The following is a 27,897-nucleotide window of genomic DNA, read 5'->3' as shown; positions in this document are numbered from 1 at the left end:
TAAAAATAATAACATTAACTAAAGAAGTATTGAAACAACAGAAAATAATTTAAAAAAAACTGCTTGATTTAAGGATGATAGCCTTAACACATTTTGTTCAAATAACAAGAAAATAATTAATTCAAATAGTTTTTTTTTTTAAACACTCTTGCACTTTATTTGCTTACTTTATGCAAAGAACACAGTACACTCTATGCCTTCTAAGGCTTTAGCAAATTGCACAGCAAACACAGTCTGTAATACAGTGCATCCGGAAAGTATTCACAGGGCTTCACTTTTTCCACATTTTATGTTAAAGCCTTATTCCAAAATGGATTAAATTCATTATTTCCCTCAATTCTACAAACAATACCCCATAATGACAATGTGAAAGAAGTTTTGACTTTGAAGTAAAAAAAAACAAAAAAACAAAACACGCATGTACATAAGTATTAACAGCCTTTGCTCAATATTTTGTTGAAGCACCTTTGGCACCAGTTACAGCCTCAAGTCTTTTTGAGTATGATGCTACAAGCTTGGCACACCTATTTTTGGGCAGTTTCTCCCATTCTTCTCTGCAGGACCTCTCAAGCTCCATCAGGTTGGATGGAGAGCGTTGGTGCACAGCCATTTTCAGATCTCTCCAGAGATGTTCAATCGGGTTCAAGTCTAGGCTCTGGCTGGGCCACTCAAGGACATTCACAGAGTTGTCCCGGAGCCACTCCTTTGTTATCTTGGCTGTGTGCTTACGGTCGTTGTCCTGTTGGAAGATGAACCTTCGCCCCAGTCTGAGGTCCAGAGCGCTCTGGAGCAGGTTTTCATCAAGGATGTCTCTGTACATTGCTGCATTCATCTTTCCCTTGATTCTGACTGGTCTCCCAGTTCCTGCCGCTGAAAAACATCCCCACAGCATGATGCTGCCACCATCATGCTTCACCGTAGGGATGGTATTGGCCAGATGATGAGCGGTGCCTGGTTTTTTCCAGACATGATGCTTGCCATTCAGGCCAAAGAGCTCAATCTTTGTTTCTCATGGTCTGAGAATCCTTCAAGTGCCTTTTAGCAAACTCCAGGCGGGCTGTCGTGTGCCTTTTACTGAGGAGTGGCTTCCGTCTGGCCACTCAACCATACAGGCCTGATTAGTGGAGTGCTGCAGAGATGGTTGTTGTTCTGGAAGGTTCTCCTCTCTCCACAGAGAAATGCTGGAGCTCTGTCAGAGTGACCATCAGGTTCTTAGTCACCTCCCTGACTAAGGCCCTTCTCCCCAGATCGCTCAGTTTGGCCAGGCAACCAGCTCTAGAAAGAGTCCTGGTGGTTCCAAACTTCTTCCACTTATGGATGATGGAGGCCACTGTGCTCATTGGGACCTTCAATGCTGCAGACATTTTTCTGTACCCTTCCCCAGATCTGTGCCTCAATACAATCCTGTCTCAGAGGTCTACAGACAATTCCTTGGACTTCATGGCTTGGTTTATGCTCTGACATGCACTGTTAACTGTGGGACCTTATATAGACAGGTGTGTGCCTTTCCAAATCATGTCCAATCAACTGAATTTACCACAGGTGGACTCCAATCAAGTTGTAGAAACATCTCAAGGATGATCAGTGGAAACAGGATGCACCTGAGCTAAATTTTGAGTGTCATGGCAAAGGCTGTGTATACTTATGTACATGTGATTTTTGTATTTTTAATAAATTTGCAAAGATTTTAAACAAACTTCTTTCACATTGTCATTATGGGGTATTGTTTGTAGAATTTTGAGGAAAATAATGAATTTAATCTATTTTAGAATAAGGCTGTAACATAACAAAATGTGGAAAGAGTGAAGCACTGTGAATACTTTCTGAATGCACTGTAATAGTGACGGAGGCACATAGACCTCAACACTTGACACACACATCTCAGTAATGGTGACTATCAACAACCATAATGAAGTAAAATGATGAGCTCTGAACATTATCACACAACTATTAACTATCAGTGATGACAAAAACAACAACTGCACAGATAAAGTCTGTAATAATAAGCCTATAACACTAACCATAAAAATGTATTCATACCACAGTGCATGCTGGGATCTGGCAAATCAGCAAAACATTAAATAGTTTGTTTAGACAAATTTGTTAAGCTAGTTGGGACAACATTTAGGGTGATATTGTTTGTCAAACTTGTGTTTAGATTGAAAATAATTTACATTTCTTAGTATCAAAGATTTTGTGACAAATAATGCAGTTAAATTCAACATATGTTGCTTACTGTACCTAATTTATTTGGGTTAAAACAACATCAGGGATAACAGTGTGTGAATTTTTATGTGCCTCTGCAGATCTTCTTCTTGTTTGAAACTCTTTCCACACTGAGTGCATGGGAAAGGCATCTCTTCAGTGTGAATTCTCTGGTGCCTCACAAGATTTCGTTTTATTGCAAAACTCTTTCCACACTGAATGCATGTGAAGGGCTTCTCTCCAGTGTGAAGCATCATGTGATTCTTTAGGTTTCCTTTATGTAAAAAACTCTTTCCACACTGAAGACATGTGAAAGGCTTCTCGCCGAAGTGATGTCGTAGGTGAGTCTTAAGGTTTCCTTCTTGTGTGAATCTCTTTCCACACTGAGGGCATGCAAAAGGCTTCTCTCCGCTGTGAATTAACATGTGACTCTTGAGGTTTCCATTATGTGAGAAACTCTTTCCACACTGAAGACATATGAAAGGCTTCTCTCCAGTGTGAATTTTTAGGTGTCTCTCAAGATTTCGTTTTATTGCAAAACTCTTTCCACACTGAATGCATGTGAAGGGCTTCTCTCCAGTGTGAAGCATCATGTGATTCTTTAGGTTTCCTTTATGTAAAAAACTCTTTTCACACTGAGGGCACGTGAAAGGCTTCTCTCCAAAATGAAGTCTTAGGTGACTCTTAAGGTTTCCTTCTTGGGAGAAACTCTTTCCACACTGAGTGCAAGTGAAAGGTTTCTCTCCGGTGTGAATTCTCAGGTGCCTCACAAGACCTCGTTTTTGTGCAAAACTCTTTCCACACTGAGGGCATGTGAAAAAAAATCTGTATTTTGTTCTTTGAGTTTTTTTCTGTGTTAAATGTTTTTCAGTTTGTGAGCAACTAGACGATTTTTCACCAGTTATGAAATGATCAGATTTATCCCACTGATGTTTCTCCTCCACATCATTCAATTCCTGACTCTCCTCTTTCACTTCCAACACATCTAAAATGAACATAGAAAATTGTGACAACCGTAAAACAAGAAATTCAACTGAACCTCAATTTAATCCCAATAGTAATAATATTAAATCAACAGTAAGCAGCAAAGGCCAAGTATCTATTTTAATGTAATCTCTGATATAATGATTATCCAACTACAGCTGCCAGAACTAGTGAACTGTTTGAAACTTTGTTACTTTAATGTTCCTCAACAGTCATTATGAAGAATCAAGAATGGACACCAACCTCTTTGTTCCTCTATATCTTCATATTTTACTATCCATGGCTCTGGAAAACACAAGTCTTCTTTTTCCTCTTTAATCGACATCATTTTTGCAATAGTATGTCTCTAGACTTCAGCTGTTACACTTCGAGTTGTTCTTAAAATGCAACTGTACTCCTCTTTATTAACCTGTAAAATTATGGGAATATTTCCAGCATTTATAAGTGAATTGCAGTGGTAGGGGCTTCACTGAAGGTTTTAATTGTTATTGCTATGTGGGCGTAAATAGGTGACATTGTAGGCTTATTTTTAAAATTTGCTACTTATTTGCTTTTTTGTTCCTCATAAGAAACAAACAGTAGTTGTTATATTTAACTTATTTCACTGAATTGTGTTTAAATTTTGGATTTCAAATTTGGTTTAAATGTACAATATCCTGTATATATATTAAGGGTGTAATGGTTCTCTGTAATAAAAATTAAGCATTGGCACCACAGTTCACCTCGTTTAATGGCGCATCTGAAGCACAAGGTTTGCCGAAGAAAACAAAGTGTCAAAAAGACAAGCGTTGCTACAACCCCTGCTATTACCCCTGAATGGATCTGCAATTCTGTCAAATTGATGACATCACAGTTCTGCACACGTTGTGGGTAGATGAAAATGGCAAGCAGAGAAAACGAGCCTCTGATAGAGAAGCCCCTGCATTAATCAAATCTTCTGATTGGGAACATTTTATTTTTGCAGTTAATTACAACAGTGATGGTCAAATTTTTTTTACAAACAGGCACTGTTTCCAGAGATCGCTCAACGCGAGTGAAACTCCCTTCTGTTTTTAATCAAGCACTCAGTGCTAATTCTGACAGATATGAAACAATAACCCTTGAGCTGTTCATTGCTAATGATATGTTGCCCTTCTCCACTGATGAAGATGGGGGATGTCAGTGTATGATTAAACCACTCAAGCTGCATCACAACATCCCTTCTCATATCTATTTTAATAGGTTATATATAATAGTGATGTAGGCTACAGCTTCCAAATGTTGAATATATGTTGAGTTGAGTTTAAAATGCACTTTGTTTGTTACATATGTAATAGTGCAGGTATTACGTTAAAATGTTAATTAAGTAATAAGAGAAAATTGATTTTTGGTTAAGGAGCCTAAAGAAAATTAACCATGGTTTTACTATAGTAATATTGTAGTAACCATGACTGTGATAACAATGACTGCTGTCACCATGGTTTTACACGATACAATTACCTATTGTTTTACAACAGTAATACTGTAGTTTCCATATAGTAACCATGATTTTACTATATATTATAACTGTAACAGTAACCATGTTGATTTTTTGACTATAGTACAAATACCATGATTAAACTATGGTTACTGTAGTTGTAAAACCGTTATTTTTATTCAGATAAGCCAGTTTAAGTGTTTACTAAACAGAGTTACTCTTACTTTGTATAGGGCAGTAATATATTTTTTTTTTCCTGAGTAGTAAGTACCAAACCGTACTGAAACCGTGATACAAACCGAACTCTTGAGAATTTTGAAACGTTACACCCCTAATATATATACATTTATATATATATATATATATATATATATATATATATATATATATATAATTATTATTATTAGATTTTAAAATATATTAAAAGGTATTTTACTTTCCTCACAATGTGTTTCTTTGCAAAGCTAGACAGCAAGCTAATATTTTGAATGGGATTCCAATAATCTCTCAAGAAGTGATTTGTCTTGACTTGCAAATACAAAACTAAACAAAATACACTCATTAATCTACATGCAGCACCCAAATATGACATTTACAGGCAGAGTACTCCGCATTTTTCTTCTTAAAATTACACATTTAAAATACAAATGTTTGTACTCTATTGAATAAAATTGTGCTTAACGTCAAAATGATCAATTTTATATTACTTACAGACGAATAATGTCTCAGGAAAGGTGTAAAATACAATATTTCATACACAAAGGCAGCTATATGCTCCGCATACTACTTTCTGCCGGAACTAAACAAAATGATGCCAGTACAACTGGTAAAGAAAGTTATTTCAAAATAAGAGTCCTCAACAGAAAACGCAGTGTAGATAAAAAAAAGTGGTTATTGGTGGAACAGTTATTTAATTTAAATGGCTTTCTTTTCACTTATTATGAGTTTTTGACTCATTATAATATCCCTGTAACACCATGGGACTAAGCAAAAGTTTTAGTTGCAATATCTCCTGAAGTTTGTATGCTCTTTAAATAACAGGCAATAGTAACCAACAAGGGTCCCTGTTAAATATAATAAATTAATATGTAGCAAACTGTTCCTGTTTTTCCTTTCACTCTCGATGTATGTCCTTAAGAGCTTTGTTCCAAAGAGATGTTGTTACTCTGCCATATGTGTGTTCTTCATACTGGAATTGTTTTACAGACAAAATTATTTGGAAAAATGTTTGGCTTATACCTAATCAGTATCTAATTACAAATAAAGTTAAGAAAGTATCATTTAAACTCATACACGGTATACCCAGCGAAACATTATTTTGTAAAAATTTAAATATAATATTGATGTAAGCTGTACCTTTTGTGATGACTTCTCTGAACTGTTAACTGTCTTTATATTTCTCATTTGTTTTGGCACTGTCCATTTGTAAGGCCTTTTTGGCTAAATGTATGAGATTGTAGTGTCAAGTATGTTGATGATCTGTTGTCTTATTGTGGAAACATATATTGTTTGGTCTCCTGAAGAATCATGAAAACAATCCTTATATATATATATATATATATATATATATATATATATATATATATATATATATATATATATATATACACACACACACACACACACACACACACACACACACACACACACACACACACACAAACAAACAACAGTTAGTTCTGGTCCTCGAATCTGATTGGACGAGAGACGTTCCATGAGCACTGATGGTCTGACACCATCAGCACTCCGACGCGTCACTGTGTGTGTCACTCCGCTTGTGTTCATGCTGTTCTAAACTAAAGTGTAAGAGTAGTGTATATGTGTTAAGAGTTACTGTATATGTGTCTCTAACTCTTTTTTTTTTACATTACATATGTTAGCCAGCAGGTGGTGGCAAAAGATCATTTTTGTGTGTAATATGAGCCAATTTACAATTAAAAAATATATAATTAAAAAAGGTAATGGAATATTATATTGACTCAATCTGATTTTCTATGAAACAAAGGGCAATCAAAACTTACATTTATATAGACTTGTATTAAGCTTGTATTACATGCATGGTGTTGAAAGTATTTGTAACGTGACTTTGATGAATGGATTAAAAAAAAAAGATATTAAAAGTGTTGAATGGCTTTTCATCAGCTCTGTTAACAGTGATGGCCCTCTTATTTCTTTCAGGGTATTGACACACAGGTCGACTTTAAAGTAAATTAAGTGAGCATAAGGGTTTTAAATATATGAAACATGAATTTAGCCAAAAAGGATGTGACGTCAAAGGAAAATCACAGGTGATTTTTGAGACATAAACATATGCTGCATGGTGGCACTTCACCAGAATTCAGCACATTGGGTCTGACTTTAGATGGAAAAACATTATAAACTAACACACTGATTTCCCGTGTGATCGCGGTTTGTTGCACACACACACACACACACACACACACACACACACACACACACACACACACACACACACACAAAACATAAATGAAACAAAAAGACAGTAATATACAACAAATAAAAATATTACATCATTTTTTTTTTTTTTTTTTTTAAATTCTGGTGCATATTACAGGATTAAGCATAATTCATTTATACAGAATCTACCTTAACACCCTTTTATTATTAACAACCCACCTCACCAACCCCCTCCCATACACCCAAACTACAACTCTGTGGTCACAACTTTGTTACATTAAAACACAAAGAAAGTCATAGTAATAATAATAATAATAATAATAATAATAATAATAATAATATAAAACCTTTGTTAATACAAAGGTAATGCACTTCAAGATAATAAAATTACAATCTGTAAACAAGTTTCTCTCACGTGTTCATTACTGTGCACCCTCCAAAAGAGTTTCTTATTGTACACATCCAGTCTGCCAAACTGACTAAATGACATCCGTTCATATGCTGCCACCCTGCCCAATACTGCAATCCATTCTTGAAAAGAGGGAGCCCCCTCTGACTTCCAACCTCTAACATTTATTTGTATGCCAGTCATTACACTGGTTTGGACCCAGTTCCTTATGTATTTGTACCAACGTTAATGTCTGGCCCATCCCCCAGAACGTATAATCATGAGGAGAATAAAAATTGGTTACCTAAAACCTCACAGATGCAATTGTTAACTTGTCTTCAGAATTCATGAATTTTATCACAAAACCACAGAGCATGGGCAAAGTCTCCATCCTAAATTGTGCATTGCCAGCAATATGGTGTGTCTTTTAAAACAAGTCTAAACAATCTGGAGAAAGTCCAATAGAAATGATTCAGGATTTTACACTGAATGAGATGTACTCTTGCATCACTAGACATGGTTTTAACACTATTTAAAATTCTATGCCAATCATCATCTTCCAAAGTTAGGTTCAAATCTCTTTCCCATAACCTCTTAAGTGCTAATAAGGCACCATCACCAATTCTCTGGATCAGCAAGGAATAATACACTGATGTTTCATGACCCTTGCCATAGACTGAGAGCACCATACAAAGAGTGTTTGCCGACCTTGGAGGCTGCGAACTAGAACCGAATACTATGCTAAGTAAATGCCGCAGCTGTAAATACCTGAAAAACTGAGATTTATAAATTCCAAATTGCTGCATTATATCTTCAAATGATTTCAAAATTCCATTTTTATAAAGGTCACCTAATGTAACAATGCCCCTCTCCACCCATTCCTTCCACAAAAAGGGGACTTTGTTAATATGTAATTTGGGGTTCAACCATATGCTTGAACAAACATTTAAGTAAGGGTCAAAGCCAAGCAGACAGGACATTTTATCCAAACTGCCTGTAAGTGTGAAATAACTGGATGCATTTTTACTTCTCTAGCCAATTTGGTGGATAAACTTTGCAATAGTGAGATTGAAGGCAGGACAGATTGTTCAATCTTATACCAGGCAGGGGCTTTCTCAGGTGGGAGTGACCAATGGGCCAGGTGTCTAAGATTGAAAGGGCAATATGATGTAAAGGCAAGAGCTTCAGATTTAGACCAATTTACCCTATATCTGAGATTTGTGTTCCCATGAGCTAGCTGTGATCCTGGTTGGAGTCATGTGTATGTTCTCTACTGTAAGAAATGTCTGCAGATCAAAATTAACTCACAAGCTCATCTGGGCTGAAGCTCTGATAGCATGGACTGTAGAGGAGTAAGAGTATTTGTCAGACACTTCTCTTCTGTCAAAGGTCACTGCAGTCACACATGTGAACATGAAGATGGTGAGCAATAGTGAAGGTAGTCCATGCAGCTCACGGTTGTAAGGCTGGCACCAGGATGTCTACAACCAAAAGGCGCCATTTCCGGTAAAAGTCAAAGAACTCTGCGAGAATCAACGTCATAGAACTCTCTCACAAAAGCTGAAATCTACACCTGAATATCACCAAATGTGATAAATTGCAAATCGCCTTGCTGCCCCCTCTTCTCTCTCCCCCTTCTCCCCTTCAACAGCTCAGGACCAATACGAAGACACAAGATTTATATGTAAAAATATAACAAATACCATGAAAACAAAGAATGCAACTGTATGTGTTTGATAAGGGGTCTCTGTGCGACTGTTATAATGGTCTCTCTCTCATGTTGATAAAACTAATGGTGACAAAGTTATAAGGTCTTTGCCAAATACTGCATAATTCTTGAGGTCTATCCCCCTCCTTGACCTACAATTGAAATTATCTCCTGTATGTTAACAAGGTTAAACCCCAGGAAGTCAAGAACCCATTCACCCCCAAATTATCATTGTTCAAAGGATAATACCATTTGGTACACAATGTTTATTCTGTCTGGGTATTTAAAGAAAGTTGGCAAGGAGCTAGGGGAATCTGTAAGCAGATATCCCGCACAACTGTTGTGTGTAGTCATTTTCACCAGGAGTCTGTAAGCAGATATCCCGCCCAATTGATGTGTGTAGTCGTTTTCACCAGGAATCTGTAAGCAGATCTCCCATGCTGTACCGCTTGTTTCTTTGACTTGTCTTTTATTTTTAGAAATGTTTATTTATTCTGATCATGTGTGAAATTGGCTTTGATTGATTTTGTAACTTACGTTTTAAATCCTACCTGGCAAATAAATTGTTACTTTTTGATTTATTCTGTATTCATCCGAAATCATTTATCACCGGTAGATTCGAGGGACGCCTTTTGTTACCGCAAACTTATGTCCAGGATAATGATCATTAGTGGAGCTTATGAATAGGAGAAAACCACGTAAGACTACCAGTCACTGCTTATCACCGTCTTAGCAAGTTGTATGAAATGTGACTATCATCTGGTTATGAGCAAGCAGTAGGCGGCAGTAGGCGGCCAAACCAGATGATATTATTAAACCCTGCAACCGCTGACTATGAACGGGCTGGCGATTTTGTGTCCGTGAGATCTATGCAATTAATCAGCTGGCATATGACTCTAAGTGACAATCGGAACCCAAATTAAATGATAACAAAAGTTAGGACAATTCAGAGTAATCAATAACTTAAAAAGATCAAATTAAAAGAAAGATCAGAAGTTATTTAGAGCTGTAATCTAAATTAGAGGTCAACTGAAATTGGAGTCAGATTAATATAAAATTGGAGTCAGATAAAATGAATATCGGAATCAATTTGTAAAGTGTAAATTAACAATAATTGCTTTACTTCAGTGCTCAGAAAAGACAGAACAACGCAGAGACCTTCAAGGGCAATTTATTGAAGTTCCACTCTGGAACGGATAGAAAATTATCCCTTTTTACATTGGTGACCATCCTCCATGATCTCCAGCGAGCAAGAGTGACGTCTTTTCAGCGCGACATCCTGTTTTGTACAGAGGATGAGGTTTGAGCTTCTTCTACTTCTCTGTCTTCATCAGCTCTGGTAAGTCCATTCTTTTTGCCTATTAGAAGAGTTGAGGGAAAGCACAGATGCACCCCATATAGACACGTTTTGTAGAACGGGTCGGAATACCCACTGTTAGACCAGAGACCGAAAAAATCCAGTGGGGCTAAAGAAATTAGATAAAACCACATGTGTATCAGGGAAGTGGTAGCGGCAGTACAGGAGAAATGAAATCTCTTGCTCTGCAAATTAATGATCTCTTTGTTCGCCCAAGCGACGAGAGATCATACTTAAACTGGAAAAAAACATCATCCAAAATTTGATTCTGGTATTCAAGGGAGGATTGCAATTGGAACTTTCATTCTAAAATCAATGAACACTGTTGCTATTGTTTTTTTACTTTGCTGCAACGAACTCACAACCTTTCAAAATAATGAGCGGGTAGCAACTGTAAACAACTAAAAAGTAGCGATTGAGATATAAACATTGCATGTCGATGTGTTTGCATATGAAAAGCAAGGCTGGGGAAAACAGAGTGATGTGATAAAACAATAAATTGTAACAAAAGAAATGTCACTAGTTTATAAATCAATAAAGAGTACTATAACAACCTATTTTTAAATTTGCAACTATGCTAAACACTGTTGTTATCATAGAACACGCGTGATGATAGTTGTTTGTGATACTGCATGTACACATAAGCTAATGCAGTTTATTTCTTGTAAAACTTGACAGTTTCTGCTGTAAGTGTTACAAGAAACACTTAGGTTAGAGGTTGTAAATGCTTCGGGCATTCTAGACTCTTCATCTTGTGTAAAGTTGAAATAACTGTAATCACCTTTCTCTTGAAATTATTCATCAGTTTCAAGCTGAATGTGTGACTATGTCAGATATGTTTGTCTCTGATATGGCACACTGTGCTATTTACCATATAGCTGTAGTTAAACCATACTGAGTACAAACTTCCATGTGACTACCAGTAATTTTACACAATTACCAAACTCTCAGTAGTTTTACACAATTACCAAACTCTCAGTAGTTTTACACAGTTAGCATTAACCTTCAGTAACTTTAAAAAGACTGAAGAACTTCATTAAGCCTTTAAAATTCAAGAATACTCTTTGCGCCTTGCATCACTTCTGACTCTGCCCAGCCCCCTTTTTCATATTCAAATAGATTCGCATGAGAATACACCTAGTGACATCTTAACTCAAGAAAATGAGAAAATTGCATTCAATTATATATTGTAATTGCAAAAGCTCTGCAGCTTGAGCAGAAATTTGACTCATGTAAATATGTGCCTGCAGTCATTGGGTGTTTACAGCAACATGTCCAAAGGCTTTCAGCCTGACCTGTGCATACAATGAACATGCTCCTACATCTGATACAGGGCCAAATCAAAGGCATGTATTCTCAAAAGAGCAGCGAGATGACAAATATCTCATTCCAGAGAACCTCCAGAGACCAGTAATAAAATTATTTTAATTTGTACTATTTTTAATATAATATAATTGTATTATAATCACATTATTATATGCATTATATTATAATGGCCAAGCATGGCCATGTATATTTGTAATGACACTGCCAACCGAACAACCTTACGAATTCTTGCTATTGAATTTCATTGGTTCGCTTATCAGTGCCAAGAGGGAGGGCATACAGTCGTTTTTTGCTGTGCATCAATGCTGCCACATGTTAACGAACCAAATCATCTCTCGCTGAGAAGCACCAATTCAAATTAAATCTGACCAGGGGAACCATTTTACTGTGTAGACAATGAAAAATGTGTGTATAAAATGCTAAACATCAGGCAGAAATTTCACAACTCTGATAGATCACAGAGATCATAGATGATCAATTGTGTGAATAGCACCCTTAAAAAATGCTAAGCAGAGAACACATCACCAAAAGAGGTGAACTGATTCTTTGACCACAGAGCTGTGTTGAGAACAATAAAAAAATAAATAAAATAAAAATAAAGCTATGGGCATCAGCTCATTTGAGCTAATGAATGGAAGGGTGATTAAATACTCAGAAAGTTCCCCAGCAGAACTGGAGACTATATTGCTCACAACAGCAGACTCTGCAGGCTCAACTGCAAGAACAGCTTAAGGTGTTACACACTTCAAACTGCAATTAAATAACAGCAATAATTCAGATCGGTCACAGAGGGAAAACATTCCTCTTTGCTTTTCGGTGGGCCCCTCTTAGAGGGATGATTCTGTATGAATAACTATGCAAAAGTTTTTTCTTATAAGAGGTGGTTGCATCCTTCAGTGGCAGTATCTGTTCAACTTGTCAAATAAATATTTCAGTAACTCTTCCATTTGAACTGCATGTATTGCTATGATCAATGTATCATTGAATTACAATTCAATGATACAATACAATTAACTTACATCCAGTGCAATAAAAGAAGCTTTTAAGCACTTCTCACAATGTGAATAACCTGCTTTCTGCAATTTTTTTCTCTCCCATCACTGTACAACTGAACATGTTTTGTTGAAACATTACTGCACAGAGGAGTCACATGATGCCATGTGAGGATTGGACGTGTGAAAAGCGAGCTCTTCACACTCTGCTGTTTTAATACTTTTAAGGACATAAACTGGTGAGATTCGATACACTCTGTTCCATAACTGTTCTAGGAGGACAATGTCAAAGAATTCAAAATCCTCAGGTTTTGGAGACATTAAAAGACACTTATGTACTCAAGCTGACGCCCCCGAGCAGGCCGCAAGCCTGGGAGTCGACTTAGTCAGGGAGGTGCGGGAAATGCGGCGAGAGATGCTGAACATATCAGCAATGCTGACGAAGGTCGTTGCTGACTTGGAGGATCTTGCTGTGATACGTAGATTGATCACTGCCATGGAGGCAAAGTTCATTGATGTGGTTACAAGAGTGGGTGATGTTGAGAAATGGATCGATTACCTGGAGTCATCAGAGAGGGATTTATCTGCTTATCCGCTAGTGACCAAGGTGGATTTGGAGCGTGTCTGGAAGAAGTTGGAGGACATGGAGAATCGTAGTCGGCAGAATAACGTCCGTATCGTTGGAGTTCCTGAGGGAGCAGAGGGACAGGGTATTGTGAAATTCCTGGATGGGCTCTTTCCGAATCTGCTCGACATAGCAGGCCATAAACTGGAAATCGAGCGAGCTCACAGGGTTCCTGCTTGGCGACCCATGGAGGGAGACAGGCTGCGATCAATTCTGGCCAAATTTCTGAGATCATCTGATAAAGATCTTGTGTTACATGAGGCGAGGAGTAAAAGAAGGCTTTATTGGAAGAACAACAGCATTTTCTTTTTCCCAGACTTTGCAAATTCGTTAAGAGAGAAACATGATCGATTCAAGGAATGCAAGAAACATTTACATCAATGGAAGGTTGCTTTTGCACTGATATTCCCAGCCAAATTGAGAATAGATGCTAAGGATGGTCGTAAAACATTCACATGCCCACAGCAATCGATGTCCTTCATAAAGTCAATGGAGTGAGTAAGTCATCTTGTTGTACTCACATTGCAGCCGAGTGGACTGGCTCACTGAACATTCGCTTGATTGTTTCAGGAATCTGCGCACTTTTTTTGTGCTAGTTCCACCTAGTGGCTGGAGTTTATTTTGTAGTGTGTCACACCTTCAGGACAGTTTTATAGATGAATCTACACACTCTTTGTGCTTATTCCACCTATTGGCTGGAGTTTGTTTTATAGATTATCTTTTGCTGTGTAATTCTATCTCACAAAATTTGTACTGAAACAATGTCCCTGGACATTGACTTGAGCAATCTGATGGCAAAGTTGTCACGGGGGTTCTCGTAGGCGTGCATAGATTGTTTGAGTTTAGAGGGACGGACGGCAGTTGGTGCTGTCGTGTGCGGGGTTAATACGCAAATTTTTCTTTTTTCTGTTTGTTTGGTTCTGGGGGATGTTCAGGTTTTGATTGTTGCACTAATGTTGGAATGTGGTCTTTATAATCTTGTTTTTGACTCACAATCTTTTTTTTCTTATATGTCAAAATGTCAAATGTTAATCTTAGTGGATTGTCTCTCTCCACACGGAATGTGAATGGGTTTGGGCACCCCATAAAAAGAAGGAAGATTATTTCTCTTCTTAAGCATAAGAAATATGATATAGTGTTTCTTCAAGAAACACATCTTTCTCCGCAGGAAGCTGAAAAATTTGGGAAGATTGTAACGTATTCCTTGTGTTTTTGCTTAGACATTTATTTTGAAATTCTTGTTTAGTTACTTGTTCCTCTTTCCTCTTAATTTTGTAGTCCTTTGTAGCTTCTTTTCATAATTGGTTTTCCCCTGATTGTTTTCCCCAGGTGTTCCTCGTTTCCTTGTTCGCCCATTTGTATTTAAGCCCTTGTTTCCCCTGGTTTCTTTGTCAGTCTTCACATGTGTTGTCACGTTCTGTGCCTGGTTTCCCACGTTTTGTTTCGTTTTATTCTGAGTACTTTGTTTATCTTTGGCTTCCATTAAAGGCTGCATTTGGATCCTCATTCCTCGCTTGCCTCCTCACAGAAAGACTGACCAAGGAATGGACCTAGTGGCAGAATTCTACTCCTTCAACAAGGGTACCGTCCAGTTGAGGATCATGTCCGTGAGTTTTAAGAGCTGGCAAATGAAGTGCGCTATCCAGACCGCTTTCTGGTGGTTTTCTTCCGGGCCGGTCTGAATAGTGCACTGAGGGAACTGATGCTGCTGGCTGATACTTACTGGACGCTCGGCGAATATGTGGAAAAGGCTCTGGAACTTTGCGGTTCCCATTATACAGTGGATTATGGCAGGAACCCCGGGCAAAACCTTCATCTTTGGCTCCCTTGTCGAAGCCTTCCACGGCCCCAGTCTCTTCCCGTGTACACGACCACGGAGGTTGTTCCCAAGTCTCCGCCCATGCCCACGACCACGTAGGTCGTTCCTGAGTCTCTGCCCATGTTCATGACCACGGAGATTGTTCCCAAGTCTCTTCCCGTGTACACAACCATGGAGGTCGTTCCTGAGTCTCTGCCCATGTTCACGATCATGGAAGTCATTCCCAAGTCTCTTCCCATGCCCACAACCACAGAGGTCATTCCTGAGTCTCTTCCCATGCCCACGACCACAGAGGTCCTTCCCAAGTCTCTGCCTATGCCTACGACCACAGAGGTCGTTCCCGAGTCTCTGCCCAAGTTCACAACCATGGAGGTCGTTCCCGAGTCTCTTCCCATGTACATGACCACGGAGGTCGTTCCCGAGTCTCTTCCAATGCCCACGACCACGGAGGTCGTTCCCGAGTCTCCGCCCATGCCCATGACCACGGAGGTCGTTCCCGAGTCTCCAGTCATGCCCACAACCACAGAGGTCGTTCCTGAGTCTTCGCCTATGCCCACGACCGCAGAGGTCGTTCCCGAGTCTCCTCCCATGCCCACGACCACAGAGGTCGTTCCCGAGTCTCCTCCCATGCCCACAACCACAGTGGTCGTTCTCGAGTCTCTTTCCATGCCCACGACTACAGAGGTCGCTCCTGAGTCTCTTCCCACCGAGGTCGTTTCCCATTCATCCAGGACTCTTTGTCTCGAGTCCTCCACGGCTCCGCCCCCAGAATCTATCTCCCCAGCGGCTCCACCCACTCCCCAGAGACTATTTCCCCAGCAGCTCCGCCTGCTCCCCCAGAGACTCCTCCTACAGCGGCTCTGCCGCCTGATCCAGTCCCTGTCCTGCGGCCGCCTCCCAGGCCTCCTGATCCTGTCTCAGCCCTGCGGCCGCCTCCCAGGCCTCCTGATCCTGTCTCGGCCCTGCGGCCGCCTCCCAGGCCTCCTGATCCTGTCTCGGCCCTGCGGCCGCCTCCCAGACCTCCTGACCCTGTTTCAGCCCTGCGGCCGCCTCCCAGGACTCCTGACCTGGTCCCCAACTTGAGGTCATCTCCTTGGTCTCCTGGCCATCCTCCTGATCTGCTCTGGTCTTCCTAGTCTCCTGGCCGTCCACCTGATCTGCTCTGGTCTCCTGGCCGTCTGCCTGATCTGCTCTGGTCTCCTGGCCGTCTGCCTGATCTGCTCTGGTCTCCTGGCCGTCTGCCTGATCTGCTCTGGTCTTCTGGCCGTCTGCCTGATCTGCTCTGGTTTCCTTGGTCTCCTGGCCGTCCGTCTGATCTGCTCTGGTCTTCCTAGTCTCCTGGCCGTCCATCTGATCTGCTCTGGTCTCCTGGCCGTCTGCCTGATCTGCTCTGGTCTCCTGGCCGTCTGCCTGATCTGCTCTGGTCTCCTGGCCGTCTGCCTGATCTGCTCTGGTCTCCTTGGTCTCCTGGCCGTCCGTCTGATCTGCTCTGGTCTTCCTAGTCTCCTGGCCGTCCACCTGATCTGCTCTGGTTTCCTGGCCGTCTGCCTGATCTGCTCTGGTCTCCTGGCTGTCTGCCTGATCTGCTCTGGTCTCCTGGCCATCTGCCTGATCTGCTCTGGTCTCCTGGTCTCCTGGCCATCTGCCTGATCTGCTCTGGTCTCCCTGGTCTCCTGGCCATCTGCCTGATCTGCTCTGGTCTCCCTGGTCTCCTGGCCATCCACCTGATCTGCTCTGGTTTCCTTGGTCTCCTGGCCGTCCGCCTGATCTGCTCTGGTCTCCCTGGTCTCCTGGCCATCCGCCTGATCTGCTCTGGTCTCCTGGCCATCCGCCTGATCTGCTCTGGTCTCCTGGCCGTCCACCTGATCTGCTCTGGTCTCCTTGGTCTCCTGGCCATCCGCCTGATCTGCTCTGGTCTCTCTGGTCTCCTGGCTGTCCACCTGATCTGCTCTGGTCTCCCTTGTCTCCTGGCTGTCCACCTGATCTGCTCTGGTCTCCCTTGTCTCCTGGCCATCTGCCTGATCTGCTCTGGTCTCCTTGGTCTCCTGGCCATCCGCCTGATCTGCTCTGGTCTCCTGGCCGTCCGCCTGATCTGCTCTGGTCTTCCTAGTCTCCTGGCCATCCGCCTGATCTGCTCTGGTCTCCTTGGTCTCCTGGCCATCCGCCTGATCTGCTCTGGTCTCCTTGGTCTCCTGGCCGTCCGCCTGATCTGCTCTGGTCTCCTGGCCATCCGCCTGATCTGCTCTGGTTTCCCTGGTCTCCTGGCCGCCCACCTGATCTGCTCTGGTCTACTTGGTCCTCCAAGCCTGCAGCGTAGCCCTGGCTCTCCATCCCTCCGGTTCCGCCTTGGTTTCAAGCCTCCCTGACTTTGCCTTGTTCCTCTACTCCCCTTGCCCCTTGTGCCCCCCTGAACTACCTGTTTTCCCCCACACCCCATGGACAATTTGTTTTTTTTGTTTTGTTTTTTGGAGCATCTGGAATCCACTCCTTAAAAGGGGGGCTCTGTCATGTATTCCTTGTGTTTTTGCTTAGACTTTTATTTTGAAATTCTTGTTTAATTCCTGGTTCCTGATAATTTTGTAGTCTTTTGTAGTTTCTTTTCACGATTGGTTTTCCCCTGATTGTTTTCCCCAGGTGTTCCTCGTTTTCTTGTTTCCCCTGGTTTCTTTGTCAGTCTTCACATGTGTTGTCACGTTCTGTGCCTGGTTTCCCTTGTTTTGTTTCGTTTTATTCTGAGTACTTTATCTTTGGTTTCCATTAAAAGCTGCATTTAGATCCTCATTCCTTGCCTGCCTCCTCACAAAGATATGGGGTGGGCATGTTTTCTATAGTGCTGGCTCGAGTAAGAGCAGGGGACTCATTACACTGTTAAGTAAACATCTATAGTTCAAATATCTCAAACAGATTAAAGAAAAGTCATTATTGTTTTAGCTGAAATTCAGAGGCAAAGTCTTATTTTGGCTAATATTTATGCACCTAACATTGATCTTGAAGGGATGTTGCAAGCCGCTGGCACCCATCATGATGTAATATTGGGAGGTGACTTTAATCTTTTGATGGACTCAGTCCTTGATCATAGTGAAGCAAAAGTGTGCAAGCCCCCTAGAGCAACATTGACTCTTCACAGTATGTGTAAACATCTTGGGCTTACAGATATTTGGAGACTTTTGAACCCATCTGGGAGGGACTATACATTTTTTCATCAATCCATAAGATTTACTCTAGAATAGATTTTTTAGAGTCCCTCATTTCATCTGTTCTTGATTGATCAATTGGAAACATTTTAGTCTCAGATCACGCCCTGGTGTGTTTAGAGGTGTTGCCATATATGGAGAAAAGGAAATCATATAGTTGGTGCTTTAATGTATCCCTTTTGCAAAATCCTGAATTCCAACAAATGTTAAAGGCTGAAATCAGTGTTTATGTGGAGACCAACTGGTCTTCAGTATCCTCTGTGGACGTGGCTTTGGAGGCACTTAAGGCAGTTCTTAGGGGCCGGATCATACAGTATGCCGCATTCATTAAAAAATCCAAAGCACAAGAACTTGTGGAATTGGAAGGAAATATTAAAAGTGCCGAGGCAGAGCTGAAGCACTGAATGTCTTCTAATGGCCTCAGAGAATTGATCCGATTGAAATACAAATATAAAACTATTTTGTCGCGGAAGGTGGAGTTTTGGCTATTCAGGGCAAGACAGTCATACTTTGAGTCGGGGGATAAGGCAGGGAAGCTTTTAGCTAGATATATAAAACAGAGAGTCTTTTTCTACCATTCCCTCAGTGAAATCTGCTGGTGGTGAAATATTTAGCTCAGCCATTGGTATTAATAATGCTTTTAAAGAATTCTATCTTGATCTCTATAGTTCCATGTCTTCGTCTACTGATGAAGATATTAGAAACTTTGTGGATCCATTAGTACTTCCTAAACTGACGAGTGAGCAAAAATATTGGTTCTGAGATAACCTTGGAGGAGCTTGGCAAGGTAATTAAGGCCTTGCCAACAGGCAAGGCTCTGGGCCAGATGGCTTTGCCGCTGAATTTTTTTAGATCTTATGCTACAGAACTGGCTCCATGTTTGCTAGAAGTTTATACAGAATCGTTAAAGAATGGAAAGCTTCAACCAACCATGACACAAGCCCGGATCAGTCTGATTCTTAAAAAGGACAAAGATCCAAGCGACCATCCAATTTCGCTGATCCAGCTAGACATAAAATAATTGTCAAAAAATGTTGCTAACCGATTAAGTAAAGTTGTGACATCTCTTATAAATATTGATCAGGTGGGGTTTATTCGGGGCTGTAGCTCTTCTGATAACATTAGGTATTTCATCAATATCATGTGGTCAGTGGCAAATGATCATACCCCAGTCGCTGCCATCTCACTTGACACTGAAAATGCATTTGATATGGTAGAATGGGATTATCTTTTTAAGATTTGGGAAATATATGGGTTCAGGAATACTTTTATTGGAAGTTACTTCATAGACACCCAGTAGCGGCGGTACAAACAAATGGAACAATTTCAGATTATTTTACTTTGTTCTGTCTTGCCCTGGAACCATTAGCAGCCGCGATAAGAAAGGAGGATGATTTTCCAGAGTGGTGATTATGGTGGTTTTGGAGCAGTGGCTTCTTCCTTGCTGAGCAGCCTTTCAGTTTATGTAGATATAGGAATCATTTTCCTGTGGATATAGATACTTGTCTACCTGTTTCCTCCAGCATCTTCACAAGGTCCTTTGCTGTTGTTCTGGGGTTGATTTGCACTTTTCGCACCAAACTACGTTCATCTCTAGGAGACAGAATGCGTCTCCTTCCTGAGCGGTATAATGGCTGTATGGTCCCATGGTGTTTATACTTGCATACTATTGTTTGTATAGATGAACATGTACCTTCAGGCATTTGGAAATTGCTCCCAAGGATGAACCAGACTTGTGGAGGTCCACAGTTTTATTTCTGAGGTCTTGGCTGATTTCTTTTGATTTTCCTATGATGTCAAGCAAAGAGGCACTGAGTTTGAAGGTAAGAATTAAAATACATCCACAGGTACACCTCCAGTTCAGTATACCTCCTATCAGAAGCTAATTGGCTAACTGTCTAAAAGCTTGACATCATTTTCTGGAATTTTCAAAGCTGCTTAAAGGCACAGTTAACTTAGTATATGTAAACTTCTGACCTACTGGAATTGTGATACAGTCAATTAAAAGTTAAAAAATCTGTCTGTAAACAATTGTTGGAAAAATTACTCATGTCATGCATAAAGTAGATTAAAGTAGCCTAAATGACATGACAAAACTATAGTTTGCTAATATTATACCTGTGGAGTGGTTAAAAAAAAGAGTTTTAATGACTTGAACCTAAGTGTATGTAAACTTCTGACTTCAGCTGTAGGTTTTGTTGATTTAAATCTCGATAGAACATTAACCTCATCTGTGGACATTACACTTCAGAACTGCCCTGAGATGTGCAATGAACCACAGAATTTTATTTTGCAAAAACGTTGCCACAGTCACGCAATGTTTGTTGCATTGGAGAAGGCACACACAAATTGCAATGTCAGAGCACCCCATACCTTGAGACATAGATAAAGATTTAAAAAAAAAATTCAAATGAAGCTTCGAAGAAAGTTTGTAATGTTGTTGGTTTTGGGAATTGTTTTCTGAGGTTTGCTACCAAACCTTGATGTTGAGCAGATAATTCATAATTAACATTTACTCAGATTCCATTATTTTTATTATCATTATTATTATCATTATCATTGCTGGTTTTATAGTTATTATTATAATTAATTGTTGCCTAGCAACAACAAAATTCAGCAGTAGGGAGTAGCAATTCATAGATGCTGTATGATTTAAATGTGGAGGCAAGTGTAGAAATAAATTACATGTACACATCTAATTACAAAAACCTTTTGTTTTTATATACTGTATACTGTATATTTGCAATGTGAATAATTATTTTTGACTTCATAACTATCCAATCTGTAAAAATAGCAGGCATTTAGAACAAAGTTTAGCACAAAAAAACAAACAAAATGTCTGTGTTTCACGCTTCGAGCTCATAGTTTTGAATGAATACATCACAGTGAGTCGGGCGGGCACATACAGTCTATTCACACAAATATTTTAACAGCTCAAATCAGATCCAAAATTCTGCCTCTGCAGATGGTTGGAGATCCACACAGCCGCCGTGCGACACTCCATTTGAAACGACTGACCTCAATTAAGTAAATACTATATTATTAATAATATACATGCATAATATTCCAAATATCATCTTATCTATCTGTATAATACAAATTATATAGTTTCAATAACTAATTTAGCAGCAAGATCCCCTCTTTCAGGATTTCATCGGTTAATTACCAGTATATTTTGTTAACTTAAACTGGAGAGCATTGACTTATTGAAGGTATACCAATGAACTAATTGAAAGGAATAGTTGACACCAAAATGAAAATTCATCACTTACTCACCTTCTTGTTTTTGCAAACCCATAGGGCTTTCTTTTATTTATGGAACACAAAATGGGATGTAAGGCAAACCATTAAGTCTCTGTAACCATTCACTTTCGTTGTATGGAAAAAAGATGAATGAAAGTGAATGGTGACTGGGACTAACATTTAGCCAAATATCTCTTGATTCCACAGTAGAGAGAAATTCCTATGGAACAACATATCGTGTAACCATGACATAATTTTCAGTTTTGGGTGAACTATCCTTTTAACTACCTACAAAAGTATTTATTATAGGTATTTGCCAAGAACAGCAATATAAATGTATGTCAGCACATGATTGCATGTCTTGCTGGAAAACACATTACTGAATAGAAGGATCATAATGTAGGTTGTACACTAAAAAAAAAAGAAAATCATGCCATCTGAATCAAACTTGAGGTGAGAATTGAGGTAAGAAGTAGTCCCTCTTGGGAGATTTAGATGAGATTGTTGTTAAAATTTCGATTTTGTAGTATTACGAGATTTACGACTGCAAATCCACAGCCGTGTTGAAAAACAAAAACAAAAAGTCAAATTAATCAATACCTGCTTGCTTGAATAAAACACAATGGGTGTCGTTTTTAAGCTTAAACGTTTATCTATGCATTTAGACAAAATAACCAACTCTTAATAGGTGCTTTTTTAATCTGTGACAAATTAGAAGTGTTCCGTTTTCATAACTGATGAAATATGATTATTTACACCAAACAGTCAACACATCATACTGATAAGAAAGTTCTCGAGTAAAATATGTCAAATATTGTTTCACTCATATACCTGATATAAAAATATATATATAGAGAGAGAGAGTAAAAGACCCGAGAATTTACCAGTAAACAGATGTCTTTTGTCACATTTTCACTTGTTAAAACAACATGAATATAGATAATTTAATGTTTTTTTAAACACGCTTGCACTTTATCTACATATTTTATGCAAAGAACACAGTACACGCTATGCCTTTTAAGACTTTAACAAATTGCAAAGCAAACACAGCATGTGATAATAGTGACGGAGGCACATAGACCTCAACACTTGACACACACATCTCAGTAATGGTGACTATCAACAACCATAATGAAGTAAAATGATGAGCTCTGAACATTATCACACAACTATTAACTATCAGTGATGACAAAAACAACAACTGCACAGATAAAGTCTGTAATAATAAGCCTATAACACTAACCATAAAAATGTATTCATACCGCAGTGCATGCTGGGATCTGGCAAATCAGCAACATTGTTCGACATTAAATAGTTTGTTTAGACAAATTTGTCAAGCTAGTTGAAACAACATTTAGGGTGATTTTGTTTGTCTAACATGTGTTTAGATTCAAAGTAATTTACATTTCTTAGTATCAAAGATTTTGGAACAAATGATTCAGAGTTAACTGACACAGATTTTAGTTGATTCAACATATGGTTTTGAGTTGATTTGGCAAACACGCTTGTTAATTCAACTTAAGTATACAAACTGATTCAATGAGAATTACCTAAACAAGTTCAGATTAATTGATTGAACTAAAAAATTCCAGTTGAATTAAAGACATCATTCAAATTATCCACCTAACCCAAAACATATGTTAGGATTTATGCTTACTGTACCTAATTTATTTGGGTTAAAACAACATCAGGGATAACAGCGTGTGAATTTTTAGGTGCCTCTGTAGATCTTCTTGTTTGAAACTCTTTCCACACTGAGTGCATGGGAAAGGCATCTCTTCAGTGTGAATTCTCTGGTGCCTCACAAGACTTCGTTTTATTGCAAAACTCTTTCCACATTGAGGGCAGACGAAGGGCTTCTCTCCATAGTGGATTTTCATGTGAGTCTTAAGGTTTCTTTTATATAAGAAACTCTTTCCACACTGAATGCATGTGAAGGGCTTCTCTCCAGTGTGAAGCATCATGTGATTCTTTAGGTTTCCTTTATGTAAAAAACTCTTTCCACACTGAAGACACGTGAAAGGCTTCTCTCTGAAGTGATGTCGTAGGTGAGTCTTAAGGTTTCCTTCTTGTGTGAATCTCTTTCCACACTGAGGGCATGCAAAAGGCTTCTCTCCGCTGTGAATTAACATGTGACTCTTAAGGTGTCCTTTATGTAAGAAACTCTTTCCACACTGAAGACATGTGAAAGGCTTCTCTCCAGTGTGAATTCTCTGGTGTCTCTCAAGACCTCGTTTTAGTGCAAAACTCTTTCCACACTGAGGGCATGTGAAAGGCTTTTCTTCAGTGTGAATTAACATGTGACTTTTAAGGTTTCCTTTATGTAAAAAACTCTTTCCACACAGAGGGCATGTGAAAGGCTTTTCTCCAAAGTGAAATTGTAGGTGCCTCGTCAGGTTTCCTTCTTGTGTGAAACTCTTTCCACACTGAGTGCAAGTGAAAGGTTTCTCTCCAGTGTGAATTCTCAGGTGCCTCACAAGACCTTGTTTTTGTGCAAAACTCTTTCCACACTGAGGGCATGTGAAAAAAAATCTGTATTTTGTTCTTTGAGTTTTTTTCTGTGTTAAATGTTTTTCAGTTTGTGAGCAACTAGACGATTTTTCACCAGTTATGAAATTATCAGATTTATCCCACTGATGTTTCTCCTCCACATCATTCAATTCCTGACTCTCCTCTTTCACTTCCAACACATCTAAAATGAACATAGAAAATTGTGACAACCGTAAAACAAGAAATTCAACTGAACCTCAATTTAATCCCAATAGTAATAATATTAAATCAACAGTAAGCAGCAAAGGCCAAGTATCTATTTTAATGTAATCTCTGATATACAAAATATTAGTTCTGTCATTCTTATGTAGATTTTAGTTTTTTTTTTTTACTGTACTATTTTTATTTTATTGCAATGATTATCCAACTACAGCTGCCAGAACTAGTGAACTCTTTGAAACTTATTTTATTTTAATGTTCCTCAACAGTCATTATGAAGAATCAAGAATGGAAGAACGCACACCAACCTCTTTGTTCCTCACCATCTTCATGTTTTATTATCCGTGTCTCTGGATAACTCAAGTCTTCTTTCTCCTTTTTAATACACTTCATTTCTGCAATAGTTTGTCTCTAGACTTCAGCTGTTAAACTTGGAGTTGTTCCTCTTTCTTCACCTGTAGGATGATGGAAATATTTCCAGCATTTATAAGTAAATTGTGGTCGGAGGGGCTTCACTGAAGGTGTGAATTGTGATTGCTGTGTGGATGTGAACTGGTTATGTTGTAGGCTTATTTTTAAAATGGTTTACTTATTTGCTTTTTTGTCATTTATTTGATTAAAACACTTTTTTTTTTTTCAATAGCAGTTTTTACATTTATCTTGTTATTTCACTGAATTGTTTAAATTTAAATATTCAAATTTGCTTTAAATTTTCAATATACAGTAGCCTATATATATATATATATATATATATATATATATATATATATATATACACACACACACACACACACACACACACACACTACCGGTCTAAAGTTTTGAAACACTTACTCATTCTTTATTATATATATATATACATTTTAGAATAATAAAGTCATCAAAACTATGGAATAACATAAATGGAACTATGGGAATTAGGTTGTGACTAAAAAAAAATCCAAAATAAATCAAAACTGTGCTATATTTTACATTTGGCAGACGCTTTTATCCAAACAGTGCACAGTGCACTTATTACAGGGACAATCCCCCTGGAGTTAAGTGCTTGCTCAAGGACACAATTGTGATGACTGTGGGAATTGAACCAACAACCTTTTGCTTATCAGTTCAGTGCTTTAGTCCACTATGCCACCACCATTTTTGCATCTTCAAAGTAGTCACCCTTCGCCTAGAATTTGCAGACATGTACTCTTGACATTTTCTCAACCAACTTCTTGAGGTATCACCTTGGGATGCTTTTTAAACAGTATTGAAGGAGTTCCCATCTATGTTGGGCACTTATTGGCTGCTTTTCTTTATTATTTGGTCCAAGTCATCCATTTCAAAAACATTTTTTTTTTATTATTATTATTAAATTTTAGTTTTATAATGAAATAAATTAATATGGTGGCACAATTATATTTTTGTCTACAAAACTAATTTCAAACATTTAAGCATACACCTTCAGATCAAAAGATTTTTAAGATCATGAGAAACATGAAAAGTGTTTCAAAATTTTTGACCGGTAGTGTGTGTGTGTGTGTGTATATATATATATATATATAATTATGTTTTAAAATATATAAAAATATATTTTACTTTCCTCACAATGTGTTTCTTTGCAAAGCTAGACAGCAAGCTAATATTTTGAATGAGATTCCAATAATCTCTCAAGACGTGATTTGTCTTGAACTTTTTTGTTTTTGCTAAACTGCACATACAGAACTAAGCAAAATACACTAATAAATCTACATGCATTAGGAACATGCAGCACCCAAATAAGACATAATTTGCAGGCAGAGTACTCTGCATTTTTCTTCTTAAAATAACACATTTAAATTACAAATGTTTGTACTCTATTGAATAAAATTGTGCTTAACGTCAAAATGATCAATTTTATATTACTTACAGACGAATAATATCTCAGGAAAGGCGTAAAAGACAATATTTGATACACATACAGACAGATTCTGCTGGAACTAAACAAAATGGAAGAACCACTAGAAGGCAGCACAACTGGTCAAGAAAATTATTTCAAAATAAGAGTCCTCAATAGAGAGCGCAGCACCGATGACTACGGAGCCCCTTAGAGGACATGGTGGGATTTTTTTCTTCTGATTTATAGCTCTGTATAGCTTTTTTGACATTTCTCTTAAATTATGTATGTTGTTTTGCATTTTGTTTTGTTTTTTGTACTATTTTCTTAGTATGCATCTAAGGCTGCCATTGCTTTGGCAATACGAATGTAGCCTACAATTAGCCTATTTGTCTTGCCAATAAAGCACCTTATTACAACTGAAAATGAGAGAGCTCATGGCCATGTGAAGTGACCATGATAAAAAAACTAATTTTAATGAAAAATTATGCCAAAATTCACTACTTTCCATACAAAGGAATGATAGCCTAACAATTATTTTCGTTATCAACAAAATAATTAAACATTCATTTTAAGAGTAACTTTCCCCAAAAATTATTAAAAGAACATTTGTCACCAGACTTGCGCTTGTACGAACTGTCAATTTTAATTAGGCATACTACAAATTTTAATATTAGCTATATCAAGACGATATCAAATAGTACTTGTCTGGGAAATTAAAACAAATATGTTAAAAATCTGAGTCAAAGATAAAGATAATTTGTAGTGCAACGTCTGTGTGACCACTTGTCAGTAGTAGCAAAAAAACGAACAAAACACTGATGAGGCAGAGGGAAGAAACAAGCCCTCTAATTTCACATAGATTTAAAATAATTATTATACACCATTAAAGTAGTCCACAAAGCACAAAACGTCAGCCAAAGGAGAGTTTGTCAGCTAAATTAAAGGGATGGATCCTCCCAAAAATGAAAATTCACTGTAATCCCTGCCAGGCACTGACTGGCCATAGGGAGAACTGGGACTTTTCCCGGTGGGCCGGCCGCAAAATGGGGCCGCCACGTTATGCAGAACGCGCCACATAACGTCACCGTGATATGCGGAAGGGGGCAGCGATATGCAGAAAAGGATAGAAACCCACCATCTGATGTGTGTCAACCCCCTCTTTCACTCCATGCTACCTTTAGCTGCCCAGATCAAATTCAAGGCTTTGACTTTGGCCTTCAGGACAGTAAATGGAACAGCACATGCTTTTCAACTCACTCCTACTGGTCTATTGCTGTGTTCCAGACATAGTCGGGGGTAGGAATATCCGAGTATAAATGTCCCACTTCCGACCTCAGTGCGTTCCAGTCAATCACATGTCACAGTCACATGAACACATGCCAAATGCATAAACACATGCACACACTGAAAAAAAACCTATGAAATCTACAGTAATTTACTGTGTTTGTGCACAGGAAATTACTGTATACAAGTTCACAGTAGAATACAGTGTATTCAATTGAAAATCACAGTAACCAACAATGTACTGTAGAAAATCACAGTAACCAATAATGTACTGTGGAAAATCACAGTAACCAATAATGTACTGTGGAAAATCACAGTAACCAACAATGTA

General features: G+C 38.8%; 2 protein-coding genes across 2 annotated transcripts in view; both read right to left on the bottom strand.

Annotated features, from left to right (window-relative positions):
- LOC127442946 (gastrula zinc finger protein XlCGF7.1-like) overlaps positions 1 to 27,897 on the bottom strand; it is an 898,889-nt gene that overhangs the window by 312,180 nt on the left and 558,812 nt on the right. The gene's annotated exons all lie outside the window — the stretch shown is intronic.
- On the bottom strand, positions 147 to 26,406 carry LOC127442168 (gastrula zinc finger protein XlCGF58.1-like). The gene is made up of 5 exons (XM_051700011.1): positions 26,313 to 26,406; positions 24,733 to 24,879; positions 23,398 to 24,407; positions 3,433 to 3,535; positions 147 to 3,190 (listed from the first exon to the last, which is right to left on the bottom strand). Exons 2-5 carry the CDS (start codon positions 24,815 to 24,817, stop codon positions 2,256 to 2,258), a joined length of 2,133 nt encoding a protein of 710 aa, XP_051555971.1. The 5' UTR covers positions 24,818 to 24,879; positions 26,313 to 26,406; the 3' UTR covers positions 147 to 2,255.

This window comes from Myxocyprinus asiaticus, chromosome 6, assembly GCF_019703515.2.
Source record: "Myxocyprinus asiaticus isolate MX2 ecotype Aquarium Trade chromosome 6, UBuf_Myxa_2, whole genome shotgun sequence".
Taxonomy (NCBI): domain Eukaryota; kingdom Metazoa; phylum Chordata; class Actinopteri; order Cypriniformes; family Catostomidae; genus Myxocyprinus; species Myxocyprinus asiaticus.
The sequence above is the reverse complement of the archived record's forward strand: the minus strand, read 5'-3'. Positions and strand labels throughout refer to the sequence as shown.